Source organism: Homalodisca vitripennis, unplaced genomic scaffold (genome assembly GCF_021130785.1).
Source record: "Homalodisca vitripennis isolate AUS2020 unplaced genomic scaffold, UT_GWSS_2.1 ScUCBcl_1910;HRSCAF=6118, whole genome shotgun sequence".
Lineage (NCBI taxonomy): Eukaryota > Metazoa > Arthropoda > Insecta > Hemiptera > Cicadellidae > Homalodisca > Homalodisca vitripennis.
Genome location: NW_025778039.1, coordinates 920 through 25,636, shown reverse-complemented (window position 1 = coordinate 25,636; position 24,717 = coordinate 920). Strand labels below are relative to the sequence as shown.

The window sequence follows — 24,717 nt, the reverse complement described above, 5'->3', positions numbered from 1 at the left end:
CTAGATACTCTAAATAAGTATTTGTAATGCTTTAAATACTGTATACTTGAAATCAGCATTTCCGTACTGGTAACGGTCTAAATACTAGATTTACGTGAACGAGTCCCTGTCCCCTGCCCGACGGAGGTTGTACGCCATGGCGAGAAGGGTCCAGAAGGAGAAGGACTTCAAGTTCCTGTGGGTAAGGAACGGGAAAATCTTTCTCAGGAAGGAAGAGAAACTCGCCTATAAAAGTCATCACCAGCCAAGACGACCTTCAATGAACTGTAAACAATGTATGTGCAAGTTCACTTTTGTTACTTTTGGTTTTGTTTTTTTTGTTTTTTTTTTACGATTTAAAATGGTTATGATGGCGTATAATTTAATTTAAATTCTTCATATTAGGTAATATTAACAATTTGCTACTAAATTATATTTCAACAATACAAGTATTAATCTTTTAGGCAGTATACATATATATTTTTTTTCCAAATTTGAATATTGACTAACGAGGATAAAATATTCAATTTAGTAATACTACATCAAAATATACGTAGTATGAGATCAAACTTTGATTTTTTTATTGCAGAATTAAACAGTAGGGATTTATTTCCTGAAATAATTATACTGTCAGAAATATGGATAAATGACAAAAACGAGCTTAATTATTACTATATACCAAACTACATAACCTTTGCAAAATTCAATGACAATCAAAGGGCAGGCGGGGTTGCAATATTCGTAAAGTCGAATATAGAAATAATTTCCTGTGAACCAATTAACCTTCAATCAGCCGATATATTAGCATTGGATTTTAAGTTTAAATCTTTGACGTTTTGTTTGTATGCCATTTACAGGTTACATAGTTTTAGTAAACAATGTTTCTTGAACGAATTAAATACTCATTTTTACAGTAGTAATAATTTTAATGCAAAAAAGAATTTCCTTTTTATCGGAGACGTCAACTTGAATTTGCTTGAAATTAATACTGCTGTAGATCAATATAATTCAATTCTTTCCTCAAACGGATTCGAGTGTTTGTTAAACGAGCCAACTAGAGCAACACCTGACTCTTCTTCTTGTATAGATCATGTTTATGCAAGGCTAGCAAACAAAGACAGAACGCTACCTCACGTTGAGGTTATAGACGCCAACATAACGGATCACAGGTTAATTATTGTGAACATGCGTGTGCGTGTGGGAGCAGAGGACAGTCATGGAACAGCTGATTCTGCCAATCCTTCCCCACCGGCATACCGCTTAGACTATGACAATCTGCTAGCGCGGCTCGATTCACTCGACTGGGCGGAGGTTTATAAAGACCAAAACCCATCGACCGCTTTTGAGACGTTTCATAATATTATTCAAAGATCAATTTCAGAAAGTAAAATCCAAACGTCCGAAAATCGTAAAATTTATTCTAAAATTAAACCATGGATGAACGACTACATTTGCAGAAAAATCATACATAAAAACAAACTGTATCAATTAGTAAAGAATCATCCAAATAATGAAAAGCTGAAATTACATTTCAAAAAATACAGAAATAAATTACAAATGGAAATAAGAATTATAAAAAATTATTATTACGAAAATATTTTTAGGAAATGCAGTGGTAATTCCAAAGCTACATGGAAAGCTTTAAATGAGGTGACAGGACAGAAGGCTAAAAGAACTCCCATACAAACTCTAAATATAAATGGTAATTTAGTACATGATTCTAAAATTATTTGTAATGAGTTTAATACATTCTTTCTATCTATAGTAAATCAATTAAATATACAGAGAGTCAAACCTGCAAATTTCGACTCTTTATGCTATAGAAATTGTTTTGAAACAAAATACTCTTTCAACTCTATGTTTATGGGCATGGTCTTTGTTGAAGATTTAAGTGCAGTAATAAAAGATTTAAAAAACAGTACTTCACCAGGAATAGATAACATCAATTCTTTTTTAATTAAGTTAATATACCCAAAATTAGTAAACGTTTTATTGTATTTAGTAAATTTAAGTTTTGAAAAAGGTATTTTTCCAGAAATTTTAAAAACAGCTGTAGTGATTCCTTTACATAAGAGTGGCCTAATTACCGACTGTAATAACTACAGACCAATCTCTTTACTTTCTACCTTTGCTAAAGTGTTTGAAAAGTTAATGAAGAAAAAGCTAATTAAATTTCTAGAAAAAACTAATTTTTTCAGCAACAATCAATTTGGTTTTAGGAAAGGTTTAAATACTGAAGCAGCATTAAAAAGCTTCATAGATAATGTGTATACAGGAATAAATTCAGGGCAGAAAGTTAGTGGTTTATTTTTAGATATTAAAAAAGCGTTTGATACTGTAGATCACACAATTCTCTTACAAAAGTTATACGGATGTGGTATTCGGGGGAATATTTATTCTTGGTTTGTTAGCTATTTAACAAAAAGAAAACAATGCGTCAAAATTAATAATTCTTTTAGTGACTTCGGGTTTATACAATGTGGCGTACCTCAAGGGTCAGTTTTAGGCCCAGTACTTTTTATAATCTACATAAATGATCTTTGTGATTCAAATTTAAATGGAAATATTACATCTTTTGCAGACGATACAGCTTTATCGTATGTAAAAAATAATTGGGATGATATAGAGCAAGAGATGAATTCAGACCTTAAAGCACTGCAGTGGTGGTTTTCAAAAAATAACATGTTATTAAGCCCAGAGAAAACTAAGTACATCAATTTTAGTTTAAAAACAGATCAGCAAATTTTTAGTAATTCAATTTTGTATCGATGTGTCAATTGTTTGTGTAGTAACAGTCAGTGCCAACAGAACTGTGCTGTAGTATCCCAGTGCGAAAATTTAAAATATTTAGGAGTCATGCTAGATAGAGAAATCAACTGGAAGACACATATTGAAATTTTAAAACGCAAACTAAACAATATTTTAAGATTTTTTTATTTTTTACAATACATTTGCACTGAAGAAGTGTTAAGAATGCTGTACTTCTCTTTGGTCAATAGTAGGCTTGACTATGGAATATTTTGTTGGGGTGGAGCCTATGAAACAAATCTAAAGCCACTTCTAACTCAACAAAAGAAATTCATAAGGTTGATTAAACGAAAACGAAGAATGGAGAAATCTTTTCCTCTTTTTGTTGATTTAAATATTCTTCCCCTTAAATATATGTTTGTTTATAAAGTTTTAAAAATATTTTATGTCATAAGTGGCCAATTTACCAGAATTAAAAAATAATTACAAAAAACAAATTAAGAAAGCAAGAACCAATACCAGTTCCAAAGCCTAACCTAGCATTTTTTTCAAATAGTTATTGTTTTTTGGGACCTAAAATGTTTAGTATAATTTCTTCAATTATTAGTTTGTGAGAATATAAAGTTATTTTCAAAAACATTAAAGAAGTGGTTATTGGGTTTTGATAAATTAGATTTTCTTCTCTGCATAGATTCCTAGTTAATTAAAGAAAGTAACAGTAAATTTTAGTTTGAATTTATTTAAGTGGAATTTTCATTTGCTTTGTAACTGCAGCAGCACACTTTTAATAAATTTTTTTAGGAGCTTATAAAAAAATCAAAGTTTTATTGAAATTTTTCTTTGAGCTAAAAAATATTTTTGTAATAAAAGGAACCTCTCCACAGGCACTTGCCTCTAGAGGCCCTAGTTATTTTTGAAAATATTTCTTTTAATTTACGAGTGTTTTTGTTTTAATTTTATTTACAAGAATGTTACATTTTTATTTAAGTTTGCTCATTAGGTTTGTACATTGTGTATGCATTTGGTTGTTTACTTACTTTATTGATGTATTACATTGTGTATACCAATGTATATAATGTGCTATTGTAATATTTTTCAAAAATAAATTCTATTCTATTCTATTCTATTCTAGATACTCTAAATAAGTATTTGTAATGCTTTAAATACTGTATACTTGAAATCAGCATTTCCGTACTGGTAACGGTCTAAATACTAGATACTCTAAATAAGTATTTGTAATGCTTTAAATACTGGATACTTGAAATCAGTATTTCCGTACTGGTAACGTTTTAAATACTAGATACTCTAAATAAGTATTTGTAATGCTTTAAATACTGGGTACTTGAAATCAGCATTTCCGTACTGGTAACGGTCTAAATACTAGATACTCTAAATAAGTATTTGTAATGCTTTAAATACTGTATACTTGAAATCAGCATTTCCGTACTGGTAACGTTTTAAATACTAGATACTCTAAATAAGTATTTGTAATGCTTTAAATACTGTATACTTGAAATCAGCATTTCCGTACTGGTAACGGTCTAAATACTAGATACTCTAAGTAAGAATTTGTAACGCTTTAAATACTGGATACTTAAAATCAGTATTTCCGTACTGGTAAAGTTTTAAATACTAGATACTCTAAATCAGTATTTGTAACGCTTTAAAATACTGGATACTTGAAATCAGTATTTCCGTACTGGTAAAGTTTTAAATACTAGATACTCTAAAATCATGTATTTGTAACGCTTTAAATACTGGATACTTGAAATCAGTATTTCCGTACTGGTAACGTTTTTAAATACTAGATACTCTAAATAAGTATTTGTAATGCTTTAAATACTGTATACTTGAAATCAGCATTTCCGTACTGGTAACGTTTTAAATACTAGATACTCTAAGTAAGTATTTGTAACGCTTTAAATACTGGATACTTAAAATCAGTATTTCCGTAGTGGTAAAGTTTTAAATACTAGATACTCTAAATCAGTATTTGTAACGCTTTAAATACTGGACACTTGAAATCAGTATTTCCGTACTGGTAAAGTTTTAAAATACTAGATACTCTAAATCAGTATTTGTAACGCTTTAAATACTGGATACTTGAAATCAGTATTTCCGTACTGGTAACGTTTTAAATACTAGATACTCTAAATCAGTATTTGTAACGCTTTAAATACTGGATACTTGAAATCAGTATTTCCGTACTGGTAACGTTTTAAATACTAGATACTCTAAATCAGTATTTGTAACGCTTTAAAATACTGGATACTTGAAATCAGTATTTCCGTACTGGTAAAGTTTTAAATACTAGATACTCTAAATCAGTATTTGTAACGCTTTAAATACTGGATACTTGAAATCAGTATTTCCGTACTGGTAACGTTTTAAATACTAGATACTCTAAATAAGTATTTGTAATGCTTTAAATACTGTATACTTGAAATCAGCATTTCCGTACTGGTAAAGTTTTAAATACTAGATACTCTAAATCAGTATTTGTAACGCTTTAAATACTGGATACTTGAAATCAGTATTTCCGTACTGGTAACGTTTTAAATACTAGATACTCTAAATAAGTATTTGTAACGCTTTAAATACTGTATACTTGAAATCAGCATTTCCGTACTGGTAACGTTTTAAATACTAGATACTCTAAGTAAGTATTTGTAACGCTTTAAATACTGGGTACTTGAAAATCAGTATTTCCGTACTGGTAACGTTTTAAATACTAGATACTCTAAATCAGTATTTGTAACGCTTTAAATACTGGATACTTGAAATCAGTATTTCCGTACTGGTAACGTTTTAAATACTAGATACTCTAAATCAGTATTTGTAACGCTTTAAATACTGGATACTTGAAATCAGTATTTCCGTACTGGTAACGTTTTTAAATACTAGATACTCTAAATCAAGCCTATTTGTAACGCTTTAAATACTGGATACTTGAAATCAGTATTTCCGTACTGGTAACGTTTTAAATACTAGATACTCTAAATCAGTATTTGTAACGCTTTAAATACTGGATACTTGAAATCAGTATTTCCGTACTGGTAAACGTTTTAAATACTAGATACTCTAAATCAGTATTTGTAACGCTTTAAATACTGGATACTTGAAATCAGTATTTCCGTACTGGTAACGTTTTAAATACTAGATACTCTAAATCAGTATTTGTAACGCTTTAAATACTGGATACTTGAAATCAGTATTTCCGTACTGGTAACGTTTTAAATACTAGATACTCTACATCCGTAGCCTATTTGTAACGCTTTAAATACTGGGTACTTGAAATCAGTATTTCCGTACTGGTAACGTTTTAAATACTAGATACTCTAAATCTGTATTTGTAACGCTTTAAATACTGGGTACTTGAAATCAGTATTTCCGTAACTTTTTAAATACTAGTACTCTAGGTATTTGTAACGCTTTAAATACTGGGTTACTTGAAATCAGTATTTCCGTACTGGTAACGTTTTAAATACTAGATACTCTAAATAAGTATTTGTAACGCTTTAAATACTGGGTACTTGAAATCAGTATTTCCGTACTGGTAACGTTTTTAAATACTAGATACTCTAAATCAGTATTTGTAACGCTTTAAATACTGGATACTTGAAATCAGTATTTCCGTACTGGTAACGTTTTAAATACTAGATACTCTACATCCGTAGCCTATTTGTAACGCTTTAAATACTGGGTACTTGAAATCAGTATTTCCGTACTGGTAACGTTTTAAATACTAGATACTCTAAATCAGTATTTGTAACGCTTTAAATACTGGGTACTTGAAATCAGTATTTCCGTACTGGTAACGTTTTAAATACTAGATACTCTAAATCAGTATTTGTAACGCTTTAAATACTGGATACTTGAAATCAGTATTTCCGTACTGGTAACGTTTTTAAAATACTAGATACTCTAAATAAGTATTTGTAACGCTTTAAATACTGGATACTTGAAATCAGTATTTCCGTACTGGTAACGTTTTAAATACTAGATACTCTAAATCAGTATTTGTAACGCTTTAAATACTGGATACTTGAAATCAGTATTTCCGTACTGGTAACGTTTTAAATACTAGATACTCTAAATAAGTATTTGTAACGCTTTAAATACTGGGTACTTGAAATCAGTATTTCCGTACTGGTAACGTTTTAAATACTAGATACTCTAAATCAGTATTTGTAACGCTTTAAATACTGGATACTTGAAATCAGTATTTCCGTACTGGTAACGTTTTTAAATACTAGATACTCTAAATAAGTATTTGTAACGCTTTAAATACTGGGTACTTGAAATCAGTATTTCCGTACTAGTAACGGTCTAAATACTAGATACTCTAAATCAGTATTTGTAACGCTTTAAATACTGGATACTTGAAATCAGTATTTCCGTACTGGTAACGTTTTAAATACTAGATACTCTAAATCAGTATTTGTAACGCTTTAAATACTGGATACTTGAAATCAGTATTTCCGTACTGGTAACGGTTCTAAATACTAGATACTCTAAATAAGTATTTGTAACGCTTTAAATACTGGGTACTTGAAATCAGTATTTCCGTAGTGGTAACGTTTTAAATACTAGATACTCTACATCCGTAGCCTATTTGTAACGCTTTAAATACTGGATACTTGAAATCAGTATTTCCGTACTGGTAACGTTTTAAATACTAGATACTCTACATCCGTAGCCTATTTGTAACGCTTTAAATACTGGATACTTGAAATCAGTATTTCCGTACTGGTAACGTTTTAAATACTAGATACTCTACATCCGTAGCCTATTTGTAACGCTTTAAATACTGGATACTTGAAATCAGTATTTCCGTACTGGTAACGTTTTAAATACTAGATACTCTACATCCGTAGCCTATTTGTAACGCTTTAAATACTGGATACTTGAAATCAGTATTTCCGTACTGGTAACGTTTTTAAATACTAGATACTCTACATCCGTAGCCTATTTGTAACGCTTTTAAATACTGGATACTTGAAATCAGTATTTCCGTACTGGTAACGTTTTAAATACTAGATACTCTAAATCAGTATTTGTAACGCTTTAAATACTGGATACTTGAAATCAGTATTTCCGTACTGGTAACGTTTTAAATACTAGATACTCTACATCCGTAGCCTATTTGTAACGCTTTAAATACTGGGTACTTGAAATCAGTATTTCCGTACTGGTAACGTTTTAAATACTAGATACTCTAAATAAGTATTTGTAACGCTTTTAAATACTGGGTACTTGAAATCAGTATTTCCGTACTGGTAACGTTTTAAATACTAGATACTCTAAATCAGTATTTGTAACGCTTTAAATACTGGATACTTGAAATCAGTATTTCCGTAGTGGTAACGTTTTAAATACTAGATACTCTACATCCGTAGCCTATTTGTAACGCTTTAAATACTGGGTACTTGAAATCAGTATTTCCGTACTGGTAACGTTTTAAATACTAGATACTCTAAATCAGTATTTGTAACGCTTTAAATACTGGATACTTGAAATCAGTATTTCCGTACTGGTAACGTTTTAAATACTAGATACTCTAAATAAGTATTTGTAACGCTTTAAATACTGGGTACTTGAAATCAGTATTTCCGTACTAGTAACGGTCTAAATACTAGATACTCTAAATCAGTATTTGTAACGCTTTAAATACTGGATACTTGAAATCAGTATTTCCGTACTGGTAACGGTCTAAATACTAGATACTCTAAATAAGTATTTGTAACGCTTTAAATACTGGATACTTGAAATCACTATTTCCGTTTTGGTAAACGTTTAAAATACTAAATCAGTATTTCAGTATTCGGTATCAGTAAGGATATGAGTACTTCAGGAATAGTAAAGTAATCAGTACGAGAAAGTATCTGTATCTTGTAACCATACAGAGTATTGGATACAAAGTAACTGTCATCAGTATTTTGGTTCTCAGTAACCGTTACAGGTACTGGAGAAAAGTGACCGTTACAAAGTACTGATCACCTCTACTTGGAGTGAACTGAGAATGAATACGTTTGGAAGGGCAGAACACCCATCACATTATCTGACTGGTCCGAGTAATAAATAGTCACGATACAATAAAATCATGTACATTACTTTCATAATTCACCCTGTACTACCAACGTTATCTGCAATTCTAGTTGTATAACAAATGTACAAGTGTATAAAAGTATGAAAAGAGGTTGGATACGTTATTTAACTAAAGTTTATTTCAGTTTCAAATGTACCCAAAAATTGTTGTAATTACGTTTAAAATGCTTTCGTTTTTAACTTTTGAAAAATGTCAACCAGAGTGGCTAAGTTCGTTAAATAAGAAAAATGTATCAACCATTATATGCTTTTTTATTATCAGTTTGGTAATGGGTTCAAAATTCAATTCAATGTAAAAACTGAATAGAATAGTCTACTCTTATCAGAGCTCAATTAGGATAAGAAATAGGTGGGTTAAATAAATTTAAAACGATCATATTTTGAAACAAAACCGGAATAACACAAATACTATTACTATTTTCTGTATAAAACTTACCATGTTGGTTCTCTAATCCTGTGTAAGGGAGATCACAGATTGGAATAGTCATGGTATTGGCATTGCCATTTTAGTTAATGGTGATTTGTGAAAATGAGTTTGGCAGCCAAACAATTTGGACTTGCACTGCTTCTTGTAAATTCTTCTTCACACTCAATTCAAATTGTTGTCTAAAAATACTAGACACTAATGTACGTCTTCAGTGTTGGATTGGGTTATTTGGAATTATTTTTACTGACAACTGATTGGGTCGCATTTATTTAGATACTTTATTTGAAGATTACGGTACTTTGGTGTTATCAGGAGGGCACTATATTTGGTCCTTATCGGGGACCAAGATAAATTTCGTTATTAAAAAGAACGGATTTTATTTGGCCTATTTTGAAATTACAAGTCATTACAACGAACGATTGTCGTATTCTGCCTCCAAAAAGGAAGAATTGAGTTCAATGCATCGCCGCCGCTTTTCCCGATTGCCACATGTATTCTGCAAATAAAATACTTTTCTCCTCAGTTCGAGGTAAATTCCAGGCGAAGATTCATGATGACGTTAAAAATTAATCAAGCACACGAAATCAATGGTAACAAAAACTACAAGAACAACAATTTATCATTCGCAGGTTATTCGTGTGTCTAGGCCTACTTGAAGGATCGCTCGTCTAGGCCTATTCGGAGGTCATTTGGCAACAGGAAGTAAGACTAATCGGATATTTTTCGATTCATTATGAAACAAGGAAGTACTAGTAGCATATGAAGAAGTTTATCTTGGCCTTCGATAAGGAAAACTCGTCCAAAAATAGTGGCCTCCAGATAATACCAAAGTACCAAGTTTACTATTGATTAACCATAGATGGTTACAAAGGACGTTTCAAGAATTGGTATCTGCTCTTTTCTTCAGGTGACAAGGTACGCTACAACATGTGTTATACGACAGACTTCGATAAGGGTGCGTGCAAATTTCAAGCGTATAGCTAATTTATTTTCGAGATGTCCTACGGTCAGATAGCCAATTAGTCATCTTGCAGAAAAGAAATTGTTACATCCCCAACAGACAAAAAAGAAAGAAATTTTGTCAGTATACTAAGTGGTAGGCTTCAGTAACGCTCAGGTAAATTCCATCGTTCGACATGCAACATGATAGAACTAACTAGTACTTGTCAATAAATCCAAATATTCAGGTTGGTAAAACAGAATGACTCAGCGATCCACCATGCAGCGACGTAACTAGGGGGGGGGCACGCGGGGCATGTGCCCCGGGCGCAAGTTGTTGGGGGGGCGCCAACACGGCCACAGATTTTTCTAATAAAAATTGTTGAAAATATTTTTTAATGCGAGGTGTGTTGCAAAAGAAAATCATTATATTTATTATTTTTATTTGATTTAAGTCTAAGAAAATGCAAAGTGAAATGATGAATGCTATCTGACTATTTACGAATCATGTTTACGGTCTGCATGAACTTGTACAGAACGAGTATGGGCACACTGTGTTATCTGTGGAATGACTCACTAGGACGGCGCGGCGTCAGACACTTCCTTCCCCTCCCGGCTCCCACCCGCAGCTCCCCCATCCCTCTCACCGCAACCACACATGCCACATTGCCACAAACACAACACATCGATGCTCGCTGGCCTGACCTTGACTAACAGACTAACTGCGTATGTTGTGCAGTTGTGCACTACTATTGTTGACAATAGTTCATACTTCTACTTCATTATATACATCATCAGTGGTTCGGTTCACGTAAAGTGGTTGCGGAGCTGTTTCTTTGAGTGTTACTAGCAATATTATTTTCGTGTTTGTGAATATTAGTCATGTCGAAAAAACTGTCTGGTGCGGAAAATCGCAAAAGAGCTAAAGAGAGAAAAAAAGAAGCACATCAATCCTCGTCTCTTCTATCATCATGGCTAAATGAAACAAACAGTAAAGGTAGGTAAGATAGATATACAGTACTTTGTTACTTTGTATTTATTAACTAATACAGATTAATGATTAACTTATTGAAACCTTAAAAATATATCATAATTAACTTTTCTGTAACTGTAGCAGCGTACTATTGATATGAATCTGTGTTTAAAAAATATATAATTGAACACAGGGTTTAAGCTTTCTTCTTCTTAAGCTATTTCTTAGAAACGCTAACAAGCAGCAAATCTAGTCATCGTCACACTTGAAGACGACATTTCGCTTTAACCAAGAACTAAGAACGTCATAATTTATTTAAAAAAAATAGTATAGTAGGAGGAGATGCTTTGTCGGCAGTATTGTTTAATTTAGCGTTAAACTATGCTTTTAGATAAATACGGCACAATTTAAACAGCTAAGTTCTACCACAAATTGACAAATATACCAATAATATTATTTTATCGAATGAAGGTAACTCGAATTTTTTATTTTTTCAGATGAAATCAGCTGTAGTACAAGTACGACTTTTGAAGATGGAGGGTCATCAGCTGATGCAGTCCAAGACGTGTTTTCAACTAATGCTAATCTTGGTACGGAAAATCTTCAGCTGGAAGAACTTCCAGTTGTACCAACGGTCACCCAGGATGACGTCGAGGGTGAAGAGATCGAGATGTTTCAACCGGAGCAAAAGTATAATAATGGTACGTCTACGAGTTTGACAAACTGATCCAACCCATGGTGAGTCTACTAAATCTATTGATCTAAAAGATCCGGGGAAGTGGCCTAATACCATTTCGGATGCAGACAGATGTTTTCTCGTATCGAGATTATTGAATGAAGGGAAAATAGAACCTGATCTTAACAATACTTTAAGAGATGGGAGACAGTTGACTAAAGAGTGGTTTACAAAAATTATGCCTAATGGCTTAAAAGTACATCGAACATGGCTAGTCTATAGCAAATCAAACAATTCCTTGTATTGTATCCCATGCAAACTTTTTTCGCACACTGAACATCAACATCCACATAAGATTTCTGCTTTAGCCAAAGATGAAGGGTTCACTCAGTGGAAGAAATTGAGTGAACGGATTCCTGAGCATGAGAACTCCTTAAATCACAAACAGTGCTTTTGTGCTTGGAAAAAATTTAGAATCTAGTTTAAGTAAACGTTCTGGCATTGACAAAGAACTACAAGACATGATTGCACTTGAAGAGGCACACTGGAAGGGTGTTTTGTATGCTATCATTGATGTAATCTTACACCTAGCAAAAGATGGCAGCCCATTACGAGGCTCCAATGAAAACCTGGATTTCAGTGACCCTAGATGCGGTAGGTTTTTGAACACTATTGAACTAGTATCTCATTACCATGCACCTCTGAAAGAGCACATTCTTCGCCATAAAAAAGGCCAAGTCAGTTACTTTTCGCCGCTCATCCAGAATGAATTTTTTAGACATTTATTGCAGGAAAAGTCAGAGAAAACATATTTTGTGACATCAAGGCTTCAAAATACTTTTCAATTATGTTTGACTGTACTCCCGACGTAAGTCATTTGGAGCAAATGTCTCAAGTCCTTCGTTATGTGAAAATCACCGAACAGGGTCCGGAGGTAGTGGAGAGTTTTATTGATTTTGTAAAAGTTGGTGAAAAAACTGGATTGGGTCTTTCGCAAGAAATTTCAGAGAAAATCAAAAAAGATGGCTTAGATTTGAAGAACTGCCGGGGCCAGTGCTATGACAATGGTTCGAATATGGCTGGCAAATACAAAGGCGTCCAATCTAGGATTCTTGCCGAAAACAACCTGGCTTATTTTGTGCCTTGCGCGGCTCATTCCTTAAATTTAGTAGGTGCAAATGCTGCTAGTATGTCAGGGGAGGTACAGTCATACTTTGGAACTCTTAACTGCTTGTACAATTTTTTTTGCTTCCTCGACCAATAGATGGGAGGTTTTATTAAAACATGTCCCTCTATCTCTAAAACTACAAAGTAACACCAGATGGTCGACTAAGAGGGAAGCTGTACAAGTTATATACAAGCATCTAGGTAAAATTATAAATGCTTTAAATGACCTCAGAACCAGCCTAACTACCTCAGATGAAACAAAAACTGAAGCAGCTAATCTTTTGAAAAATGTCAAGCAGTTTGAGTTTATAGTTCTCTCCTGTTTTTGGTACAAGCAATTGACCCGCATTGACATTGTGAACAAGCTCCTACAAGTGGAGAATATCACCATACATAGATCGGCCAAACACATCAGTCGATTGATCTCTGAACTAGACTCGGAAAGGGCAAACTATTCAAACGCTGCAATGAAAGAAGCCAAAGAAATGGCAACAAATCTTGGCCTTGATCCTCATTTCAAAGTAGTTCGAAAGAGAAGAAAAAAGCGCATGTTTGATGAGAATGCCGAAGATGAAGCACCTGAATTCTCAGAAGAGAAGAAATTTCAACAGCAGCTATTAGAAATCGTCGATCGCATTCTTTGTGAACTCAGAGAAAGATTCAACTCTATTCAAAACATAAATCATTTGTTTGGTTTTCTCAACGGAGCTAGCTTTGGAACAATGAGTGGGGATGACCTAAAGGCTAAAGCAATTGAATTAGCCTCCAAATATAAAGAAGACTTGGACAAAGACGAATTGGCAACTGAAGTGGAAAGTTTCAAATACCATGGTTTGGATTTAGTACCAAATATCCAAACAGCCAATTCGATTGATCTTCTGAAATTTTTTGTGTGTGAACAAAATGGAGGATGTATATCCAAACATAATGACTGCCTTACGGATCTTCTTGACAATTCCGGTTTCAGTGGCTTCGAATGAAAGAAGTTTTAGTAAACTTAAAATAATAAAAAATTATTTACGGAATTTGACAGGGCAACAGAGGCTGACAAACCTAGGGATTATTTCCATTGAGCACCAGGTAGCCTCAAAACTATGCTTCAGTGAGATTGTCAGTACATTTGCTGCAAGAAAAGCCCGAAAAGTTAAATTCTAAGAACAATTAAATGTTTAAATCAATATTTTACATAATTTACTATCATAAGTGTTTTAGTATAAATGGTGTTGTTTTGAAATAAACTATTTGTTTTTGAAAATACGTATTCTATTATTTACCAAATATATTTAGGCCTATATACTTTGAACTTGAGGTTGAGTATTTTAAGATCAAGATTCAAGATAGTATTAATGTAGCGTACCCGGTACCGATGGACACACCACACTTTTTAAGAGGAGTTATAAGGAATTAGTTTCAGTTCAATTGGTGGGGGGGAGGGGCGCCAAAATAGGTGTTTGCCCCGGGTGCTGAATAACCTAGTTACGTCGCTGCCACCATGGTAGGAGACAGGAAATGTGTTGCTGGTGACATGTTCAGACAGGCTTGCGGCTCGGTGACGTAACAAGCAAGCAGTCGCCGCTAGTGATGGGAGAATCGAACACTTAAAAGAATAGAATCTTAAAGAATCGAATACTTAAAAGAATCTAACACTTAAAAGAATTGAATACTAAAAGGAGTCGAATACTTTAAAGAACCGAATACATAAAATAATCGAATACTTAAAAGAATCGAATACAGTGTATTCAAAAGCACCCTTGTGTTCGAATACTTTATCTGCGTTGAGTATTTCTAAGGGACAAGACTAGACTTGTCTTCCTTCCCGTAATCCCTTGTTTCTTGGTTATTTGGGATTGCCCTGTCAAAAGGGGGGGGGGGGGAGAATCCTTTACCGTTTTGTGCCTCAATTAATTACTTCTTCAAAATTATGAAGCTCCCCTTAATTATTCCTTTCATAGTCCGGATACACACACACACTCACATCCATCTAAAACCCTCCAGTAAATGGCTGTATACGAATATGAATACAGCTCTTGAATACTTTATTTCTTTATTTGAATACTATTAGTCCAAACGAATGAATACTGTAGGTTTGAATCCGATTCTTCCAGAGAAATCGTATTCATTTAAAAAGTATTCGAATTCATTTTCAGGTATTCGAATATGTGAATACCCGGGCTGTATTCGAATACTATTCGATTCTGTATTCGATTCTCCCATCACTGCGGCCGCAATTGGATGTTTAGTCAGACAAAAGTCAATTTTGTGAATGTTACGGAAGGAAGAAAGTAAGTGTAGTTTTTAATTGACAGATATTCAAGTGTTAAGTTATGTTAACTGGGTGTCATCACCACTGAAAACTCCACAGCTAGTCTAGTCGTGGGGTTCCACTCAGCGACCAAGGGGATACCAGGAAGGTATTCCTTGATAATAGCTGTTTCCACAGGTCAAACACTTGCATGGCCAACAATTATTGGAAGCCACTATTTTCAGAGCTGTGTAATTTAATCGGGAAATCACTCTGGATTATGTTTTTTTCTTCAATTAATTGAAGTTGCGTTATGTAAAACTTACGAAAATGGAATTTTGTCCAGATTTAATTATTCCAAATAAAAAATAAAAAAAATAGTTTTGTTATAATTTCAGATTTCCCCCAACAATTACTTCAGGCTTGTATTTTAGACAAAGGGGTCTACTTTTAGAGTACAAAACTTTTCGTTGGGGATTTTTTATGATGGCCTAACACTTGACATATGAAGAGACACATCTCTGCATAAAAACTTTTTGGTGGGAAATGTTTGATGTAAGACTAAAATTTCTTTCGCTTGGTTGGCATTTAAATATAGGGATGCTGGAAAGTCTTGAGACGGTCTAATGCTACGTTTACTCGTAAACGATCAAACATAAAACTTTGTACAGTGACATAGAGCATAAAAACTGAACTTTTTGCAATCAGGAGCTCTTCACCACCTCAGTGGGGTGGCCCGTAAGGAGTCGGTTTAAAATATTAAATGTAAGCGTAGGTCGCTGTGCATACTATTTTAAAGGTCTCAATTAGTAGAACCATGCAGCAAATTAGACCTCAAAAGGTTAACCCTAAACGAAATGGAGGCATTCTAAAGTTTAAATACTGATCTTAAGTGCAAGTTCAAGAATGGCTTAATTTTATTTTAACAATTTTTAGTAACAATAGCAATACAAAATTGATCATTTGAAATGAAACTAATTAACGCAACTTCCTGAATTTTCTGCTGAATTTACAGTTAACTTCTAAAATCTTCGAACCGCCACCATTTTGTAAACGGATAAAGCTTTTGAAGTGCTATTCAAGCCGCAAACCGCACTTCCGGTACTTCTTTACTTGAATAGCCATTTAAAATGGTGGAGTATATCAACCTATGCTTACATTACAACTTATCTATTGATTACTCGTGAACTGTTCCCATAGAAGAATAGCAAGATACTAAATATATTTTGAGGTAGGAGTTTGTGTAGAGTAATCACGTTTGAAGTTTTGTAGCTTCATCTCATATGGTTACAATAAAACTAAACCATTCTTGGACGTGCACATAAGACAGCATTGAAACTTTCGTGTATCATTATATTGAGGTCTAATTTATGGCATGGTTTTCTACTAATTAAGACTTTTAAAATTATGTGCACACCAACTTATGTATACATTTAAGATTTTCAACTGACTCCTTACGAAACCATACCCCTGAGGCAATGAAGAGCTCAGTAAAAAAGTTCAATTTTATGCCCCATATCACTGTAAAAAGTATGTTTGTACGTTTCCGAGTAAAGAAGATATTAGACCGTTTCAAGACTTTTCAGCATCGCTTTATGTAGTAAAACACAAGATGGTTTGATATTTCATTTACTAATTACTTTTTCAAACTCTATGTTTAGGGTATCAAAACAAATGAAACGTAGAAATTATAGCAGTTTTAATTTTTTTTTACGCACAGAGATAATTTTCAATGCGGCTTCCCTAGTAAACTAATCGTAACTAGTTGCAGTAAAAACTAGTTTGTCATAAAAAACACATCTTTATTAGACAACACGTAGCGCGGATCATCTACACAATGAAAATACTCACAAAAAATATCTCGAGGTTCACCAAATAAGTATTACTATTGCTTAAGTGTAAACTGCCCTCTTGAGAGCCATGCTTAAGAGATACCGCGAATTATACCGCTTAGCGCGCTACGGGGAAATTACGATCGGCGATATATACCGCTTAACGCGTACGAAGGGTTAACTTTACTATTCTTCAGATGGAGAGAAAGATTTAGAAATACAAAATACAAAAGTATGATCTGACTCTGTACTATGCAATTTTATTATGCCACTATTCACATATTTATATTTATTATTAAATATTATTACAATAAGTTTGTGGAGCAACATTTTTCTTTCTTTTAGTTCCAAGTAGCCGTTTGACTTTTTCTTATTTTGTATGTGAAGATTTATCCTAAACGGGCCTTTGTGCTTAGAGGATATTCCTAATTATTTCACACTTTATTTTATTTTACGTTTTAATCACTTTTCATATTTTTACTATTTAAAACATGGTATATTAGATGTTAATAAAGCAAATTTATTTTTGTAAATACTATTCAATGTATATAAAAATATGTTTGTGAAATAAATTTCAATTTGAATTTTACGTTTATAAAGTTATATATGTATATATTACATTCATAACGTTATTATTGTTTTGTGGAAACGATTTCATTAGTTTTTAGGTAGTTTTTAGCATCATAACTTTAAAAGTCGGGCTATAGTCTTTAATTTTGAGATTATCATATCTGAAACATAAGTAGTTTTTTTTAATTATTAACAACTAAAACGCTTCCTTTGTTAACATTACCAGATACTTTGGTATTATTTGGAGGCGACCATTTTTGGAACAGTTTTTCTTACTGGAAACCTACAATAACTGTATTATTAGAAAGAACAGAATTTATTTGGCTTAATGCCGTATTGTATTTGATCATTGATTATTTCGTGTTTTAATTAAGTATACAAAATTACATTATCAGGTACTTTGGTATTATTTGGAGGCGACCATTTTTGGAGCAGTGTTTCTTACTGGAAACCTACGATAACTATATTATTAGAAAGAGCAGAAATTTATTTGGCTTAATGCCGTATTGTATCTGATCATTGATTATTTCGTGTTATAATTAAGCGTACAAAATTACATTATCAGATACTTTGGTATTATTTGGAGGCGACCATTTTTGGAACAGTTTTTTTACCGGGGACCTACAAAACCTACAATATTTGAAAGAACAGAATTTATTTGGCTTAATGTGAAAATCACATGTCATTATGACGATCGGTTCTTGTTTTCTGCCCCCCCCCCCCGACGGAAAAGAAGCGATGTTGTTGAAAAGGAGTCCGCTTGGTCACTACCTACCATTCCTCATTACACGATGTAAGTAGGTTTAGAATTGCGTTATCATAAATATGTTACTAGTAGTACCAGAGTTAAAGATGACCTTTATGAGCGCTCACGTGATCTGGGCTTAGACTTGGGTACTATTTAGAGAAATGTTTTACCAGAAGTCTGCGGGGTGGCGTCGATAACCGAAGCCCACACTGATGACCCGTGGATTTTCCGTTCGGTAATTTCCCGACCTAATTTGCCAGCGCTCCAAGCGGATTTTTGAGACATCGTACTGCGATTTCTGGCCTGTGGTAGAGCGCACCCTTAAGTCCCAGATCGTCCAATTTTTCCGATGTCGGATCACATGAGTACTCGTTAACTTGTTATATTTTGAATACGTACGTATGTTTTTAACTACTCATGTATCCCATAACAATCAGTAGATAGGGACAAAATGGCATCCTTCTCTCCGACATCGCTTCCTTTTGGGCTGTAGAAAACCAGAACCGATCGTCAAAATGACTTGTAATTTTCTCAGTAAAATCAAATAAATCCTGATCTTTCTTCTAATTTAGTTTTGAAAGATTGCCGGTAAGAAAAAATTCTTCCAAAAACGAAAAATTTGAAACAAACCTACAATCTCCGTAAAAAGTGTTAAAAACCATGGTTTTTCTAACAGGATCGATGATAATTAGAGTAGTGTTAATATATATATATATATATATATATATATATATATATATATATATATATATATATATATATATGATAATTAGTGATATATTATATAGTTATTAGTGCTTGTATTGGGGTTTCCACGTTAGATGTTATCAACTATTTCCTGCTTAAAATTGTCCCCTTTATGTTTTGCTGTCCCTTTTATAGTGTGTGACCCTCTTTTTAACTGTGGAACAAAAGTCTTATACAAGCTCATATGACTATCTATGGGGGCCATTTTGAGCATTTACTTTGAGCTTAAAAAAGGTTGAGGTAAGATTTCAACGGTAAGTTTAATTATTTTAAGTTTAATTTAGCACTACTTAGTATTAAGTAGTATTAAGTCTGAACAGATGAGTTAAGAAAAATAGTGTTTTTTAGCGCAACTTTTCAATAAAACTTTGACAAGCCGTTGTTTCGTACTGGATTGAGATAGAGACCTCTAGTCTGTGGCATTGTTCTTCTTTTATAAAGACCTTTAAAATGAAGTGTCATTTGATGGGGGTTTGCGTTTAAAATTTTGACTTGACCCCCCAACTCCTCATTTTGGGTTGAGGGGCTAAGTTCTTATATAGCGCAAAAATCATCATTTGCACCCCCCAAAGGATATTGGTTTGTTTAATTCCGTTCAAAAGTTGGAAGGGGGTGGGACTTTTGGGACACCCGGTATATACTTTTCTTTTGTATTTTAAGTTTTGAATTCATTTTGTGTAGATTTTTACTTTAAGCTCATTTAATTTTGTATAGGCTAGGACATTTTGTTATTTTATATTTAAATTATAATTTAATAATTTACCGAAATTGAATCAAACTATTGTAAATTTACTGTATACAATATGAGGTTGAGTGGTAGAGAGGGCTTGATAAACCTAACTCCGCCTCTTTAATAAAGGCATTTTTAATTTCATTCATTCATTTCATTTCATTTTTATAACACCAGTTTTAATGTAATTATCCCACCAATGAGGGACAAACTAACATTTTGAGTCAACATTACGAATGAAATAATTTAGTCCTGGTAATCCAGGAAAATACTGGGCTGTATGCTGAATGTGTGCTGAAACATGTCAGATATGTTTGACATAGATAAGAGTGTACCAAGTGTCGAACGATGGTGTGTGATTATCTCATTACGTTGCGATTGTATTTATATTTAACTAGCTGTATCCCGCGGCTTCGCACGCTTTTCGTAAGCTTTGCCCATGTATGTGCACTTCTGTTTCAAGTGAATTATATTTCCAGTGCCGATGTCGAGTTTGCCTTGTTGCCACGATCAAGAAAATCTGTGTATGTTTATAGCCATCACACACTTACATGTAATTTATTATAAAGTGGTCTAACACTCAAACTTTAAGTTCAATCAGAAATTTATCTTCAAAACAAATTATACATCATAAACTTCAATATAGTGTTTGGTTATTTAATATACATAACTGTCTCGTAATTGCAGTTTTTAGTGTGCAGGCGCTTTGAAAACTTGTATGTTTTGCAGCACTGCCTGGTGGCGAATTACATCAATGGGCATAGCATATAAACCTTCTCTGTGGAAAAATACACGTACATACAAATTTTCATAACGGTTCGGTTAAATAGTTTACGATTCCATAAAGGACAAACACACAAACATTCATTTATATACCTATATATAGATAAAGTAGAAAAAAATGCACACCACAAGAAGAAGCAGCAAAAAAATAAAAATAATTTACACTTGTAGAATGCTAGTAGTAATAGTAATTAATATAAATAATTCAAATTAACTTTGCAGTTTGAAATCGTCTTTATTATATTACAATTTATAGAATAATATAAATTGCGGGAAGAGACTTGTTGGCAGCTTAACGTAATTTTTGAGGAAGGTTAGTGTTACCGTTACAAGTTCGATAATTCGGGGGGGGGGGGGGGGGGGTAATCTGAAAAGTATGATTTTTAGCGTTACGTAACGAAGGTACGGCGGCCCCCTAAATAAACTAGGGTTTTCGAGATATCTTAGCTATTGTGATACTATCTAGATGAAAGCATTGTCCTAAAATTAAAAATTAGATAAGAAATGCGTTGAAACTAGTTTATAAGTTTCTTTCATGAATATTTCGGTGTCAAGTTTTATTTCCGTTATTATTTACTATAGCAATAAACCTTGGTAATCAACATGTTAATTACGAAAGTAATCCATGTTACTTTACTTTATCCGTTAACTACATCCATGTTTGTTAACTACACTTTTCATAACATCTTTCCGTTGATGAGTTATTACAATTTGAAAATTATGTAGGATCGTCATTTTAAAAAAAACTGATATAAACAGACATCCCCCCATCGAGCCGTATCATACGCTCTTATTTTAACATATTCCCTGTCTTCCAGCGACTTCTCAACCCATCAACCCAAACTTCGGGGTTTTTTTTGAGTACCCAAAGCACCCTATTGCGGCCCAGCAGCCCAGCCTTTTATGCACTGTCAAAACGCATACCATTAAATGGACACCCGCGCCACTGCGACCAGCCCAGCCTTTTTTATACACTGTCGAAATGCTTGCCATTAAATGGACACCCCACGCACTGGCGACGACTGGCCCAGCCTTTTTATTTATTCATTGTCGAAATGCTTGCAATTATATTGACACCCGTTCACGTGGCCGGCCTAGCCTTTTAATAATCCATAATAATAATAATACTTTATTCGTTTAAGTTATATTACAATTAAACACATCAAAATAAGAATAACTATTAAAAAGAAACACGAGTTAGGGGTTAATGTTCACACTGGATGATGATTTTAATACCAAAACACACATGTCTGCAATAAAATAATTGCCTTAAAATTGACTCCACATAGGAAGAAATATACAACGAGGATGACTTGGATGTTGCATATCTGAGCAAGGCGTTCGAGAGCATAGCAGACTGGTCGGAGTCTTGTGTAGATGACCAGCTACATGAGATTCCCAGTTGGGCATCCAAATGCAGCCCAAGAAATGTGGTGGCAGACAAAGTTTTCAATGAGCTGTTGTAGGTAAGTCCACTGCCTGGGAATATGTAACTGCTAGGTGTTTTAAGTATTGTGAAACGGATAAAGCCTGTCTTGATTGGATTGAGAACAAGGCCATTTTTGAGAAACCACTCCAGAAGCTTGAGCGAGGCTATTGTTGGGCAGCATCAACTGCTGCTGACGCAGTAGACTCTGATGTTTGTAAAGTGCAGTCATCTGCGTACATGATAATCTCACTATGGTTTATATTTTTGGAAGATTATTTATAGAGATGACAACCAGATTGGTCCCAAAATAGAGCCCTTGTGGTTATAACCGCACTTAATGAACTTCCTCCTTTGAGATGGTGGAATGACCTGTATTTGTGGATATTTCTACGGACTTGTTTTATGCTGCCTCTTATACACTGTCGAAACGCACCTGAATCATCTAAAACAAAAAAATTAATAATACTCTTTAGTATGAAGAAAACTTTTTATGAAACATCTTCTTACTAAATAAACAAAATCTTATATCACATCAAGGGGATGATACACAAGAATGCAAAACGATTTGAAAATGGGCTTACTCTACTGCTAATTCACTATCCATCTCCAATCAACAAGTTACGAAAGTGATCGAATGAAAATGACCAGAAAAATGGAAAATAGTAGGTTTAGTGCTCATAATTGCGGAACTAAATATTTTGTTAATTAATTTCAATTTTTCGCAAAGTTAAAAATGGAAATATAAATATATTATTAACTGGTGCGGGCCTCATAGCGCCCACAGCTCATAGCGCCACAGCTCACAAGCAGCTTATGAGCGGTTGTGGCGCAGTGAGCACTGCGGCCAAATCTTTTGGCGCTATGGATCTGTGGCGCCTATGAGCTTGTGGCGCTGTGAGCATGGGATCCGATTTATTTAATTCGGTTGTGTTGGCCGCTTGCGAAGCACTCTGACCTTAATCTCGTGGCGCCTATGAGCTATGGCGCTGTGAGGCTGTGGGCGCTCCCGGTGGTGGTTGGGGAGGGGGGAGAGCATGTGACCCAGATTATTTAATTCGGTTGTGTTGGCGCTGTGAGCCACTCCGGCCAAATCTGTGGCGCTATGAGCTGTTGGCGCCTTTGTGAGCACATTCACGTTGTGGCGCTGTGAGTCTTAGGCACTATGAGCCACCAACCATTTTAACTTAGATGATCTTACCAACTGTTCTTTTTCTTGCCTTTACTCATCTATTTCAAAAGAGTTTTGAGGCTCTAGAAAAAACTACAACACTTTAAAATGTATGTTTAGTTTGGACATAAGACAACTACTTCTGCTTTCATTCATAAACAGAAATAAAAACATAAGTATAAAAAAATTTAATCGAAGTTTTTTCGATTATGGAAAAAGTGTTAAAAATTAGTTTGAAAACCCTCTATGTAAGTACCATGTTGATCAAAAACGTTTCCCCACAAGGGTCGGATACCCCCTCCTGGTTTTTGGACCCACCCCCCCCCCGAATAAAATTCCTGGCTACGCCACTGGTTATGTCCTTGTTGACAGTGTCGGCATTCTGTTAAAAAAAATACAAATAATTAAAAAAAAAAAAAAATCCACACACTCAACCTCTTCGCAGCATTACGTGTTCTTTATCTCAAGTGGTCAGTAGCTGGGGACAAAGCAGGAGTCAAACGTCCGAGAATAAAAGTGTTTAATATGCTAATTAATGATAATTGCACCTTTGACGAACATTGCAGAATATATTTTTGGTTCAAAGTTTGCTTTAATGACGAATGCAAAGGTTTTGTAGGAAGGGATAATAAGATTTCGGGAACATTGTCATCGTTATATGTTTACAAAATGTTATTTTACACAACAACGTTTCGAGGATCCATTCTCTCTCAGTGGGAGGAATTTCATTCTCTAGGGTCTCTATTCTCTTCGTTCAGGATGTGAAGATAATTAGTACATTAAATCAAGAAAGAAAAGAAAAAAGAAAAAAAACGGTTTTTTCATATATTTTTCCCCTTTTGTTTTATCTTACCTGTTTTATTTTTTTAGTACTATCTTATCTTCGTGCCAACTCTTGACGAAGAGGATAGACCCTGAAAAAAATCCTCGAAACGGTTGTGTGTATACATTTTGTAACAGTATAATCGGATGGACCAAATGTCCCCGATAATTCCTATTATCTCATTTTACATACCAATTCCTTAGATAATCAACGACTATTACTAAAACCAAGTTACTATTTAATTTGTAGTAGTTTAACTTTCAAATATAGAACAAAAATAAAACACTTTTTAAAACTTATCGTTTTAAGATGCAATAAAACTGTGGAATATAGATTTAAATCCAATTAATCTTTATTCGCTATTAACTGGGAATATTAATGGAATAGGTTCTTGTCCATTTCATTTTTAAAAATAAACTTATAATGTTTATAGATTCACTTCTTGTTCGGTTAAATTTAAAAAACAACTTTATCCATTCAGTTTAGCCATACACAAATGGGCCGGCGTTACACGAAATAGTTGTCAGGGTATTAATTTTTCATCTATATCTAGATAAGAACATACAAAAAAAAAGATGATGTATCTCAAAAAATAATAACATTATCAACATTAAAATTATTAAAACCA

The 24,717-nt window shown here is 33.7% G+C and overlaps 1 protein-coding gene across 1 annotated transcript in view; it reads right to left on the bottom strand.

Annotated features, from left to right (window-relative positions):
• The window catches only part of LOC124371734 (troponin C, isoallergen Bla g 6.0101-like), a 32,294-nt gene extending 22,962 nt beyond the window's left edge, over window positions 1-9,332 (bottom strand). Inside the window, exon 1 of the mRNA XM_046830075.1 lies at window positions 9,272-9,332. Within this exon, the coding sequence (XP_046686031.1) occupies window positions 9,272-9,274 (3 nt within the window). The 5' untranslated portion in view covers window positions 9,275-9,332. The remainder of the gene's footprint in view (window positions 1-9,271) is intronic.
• Window positions 9,333-24,717: the final 15,385 nt, after the last annotated feature.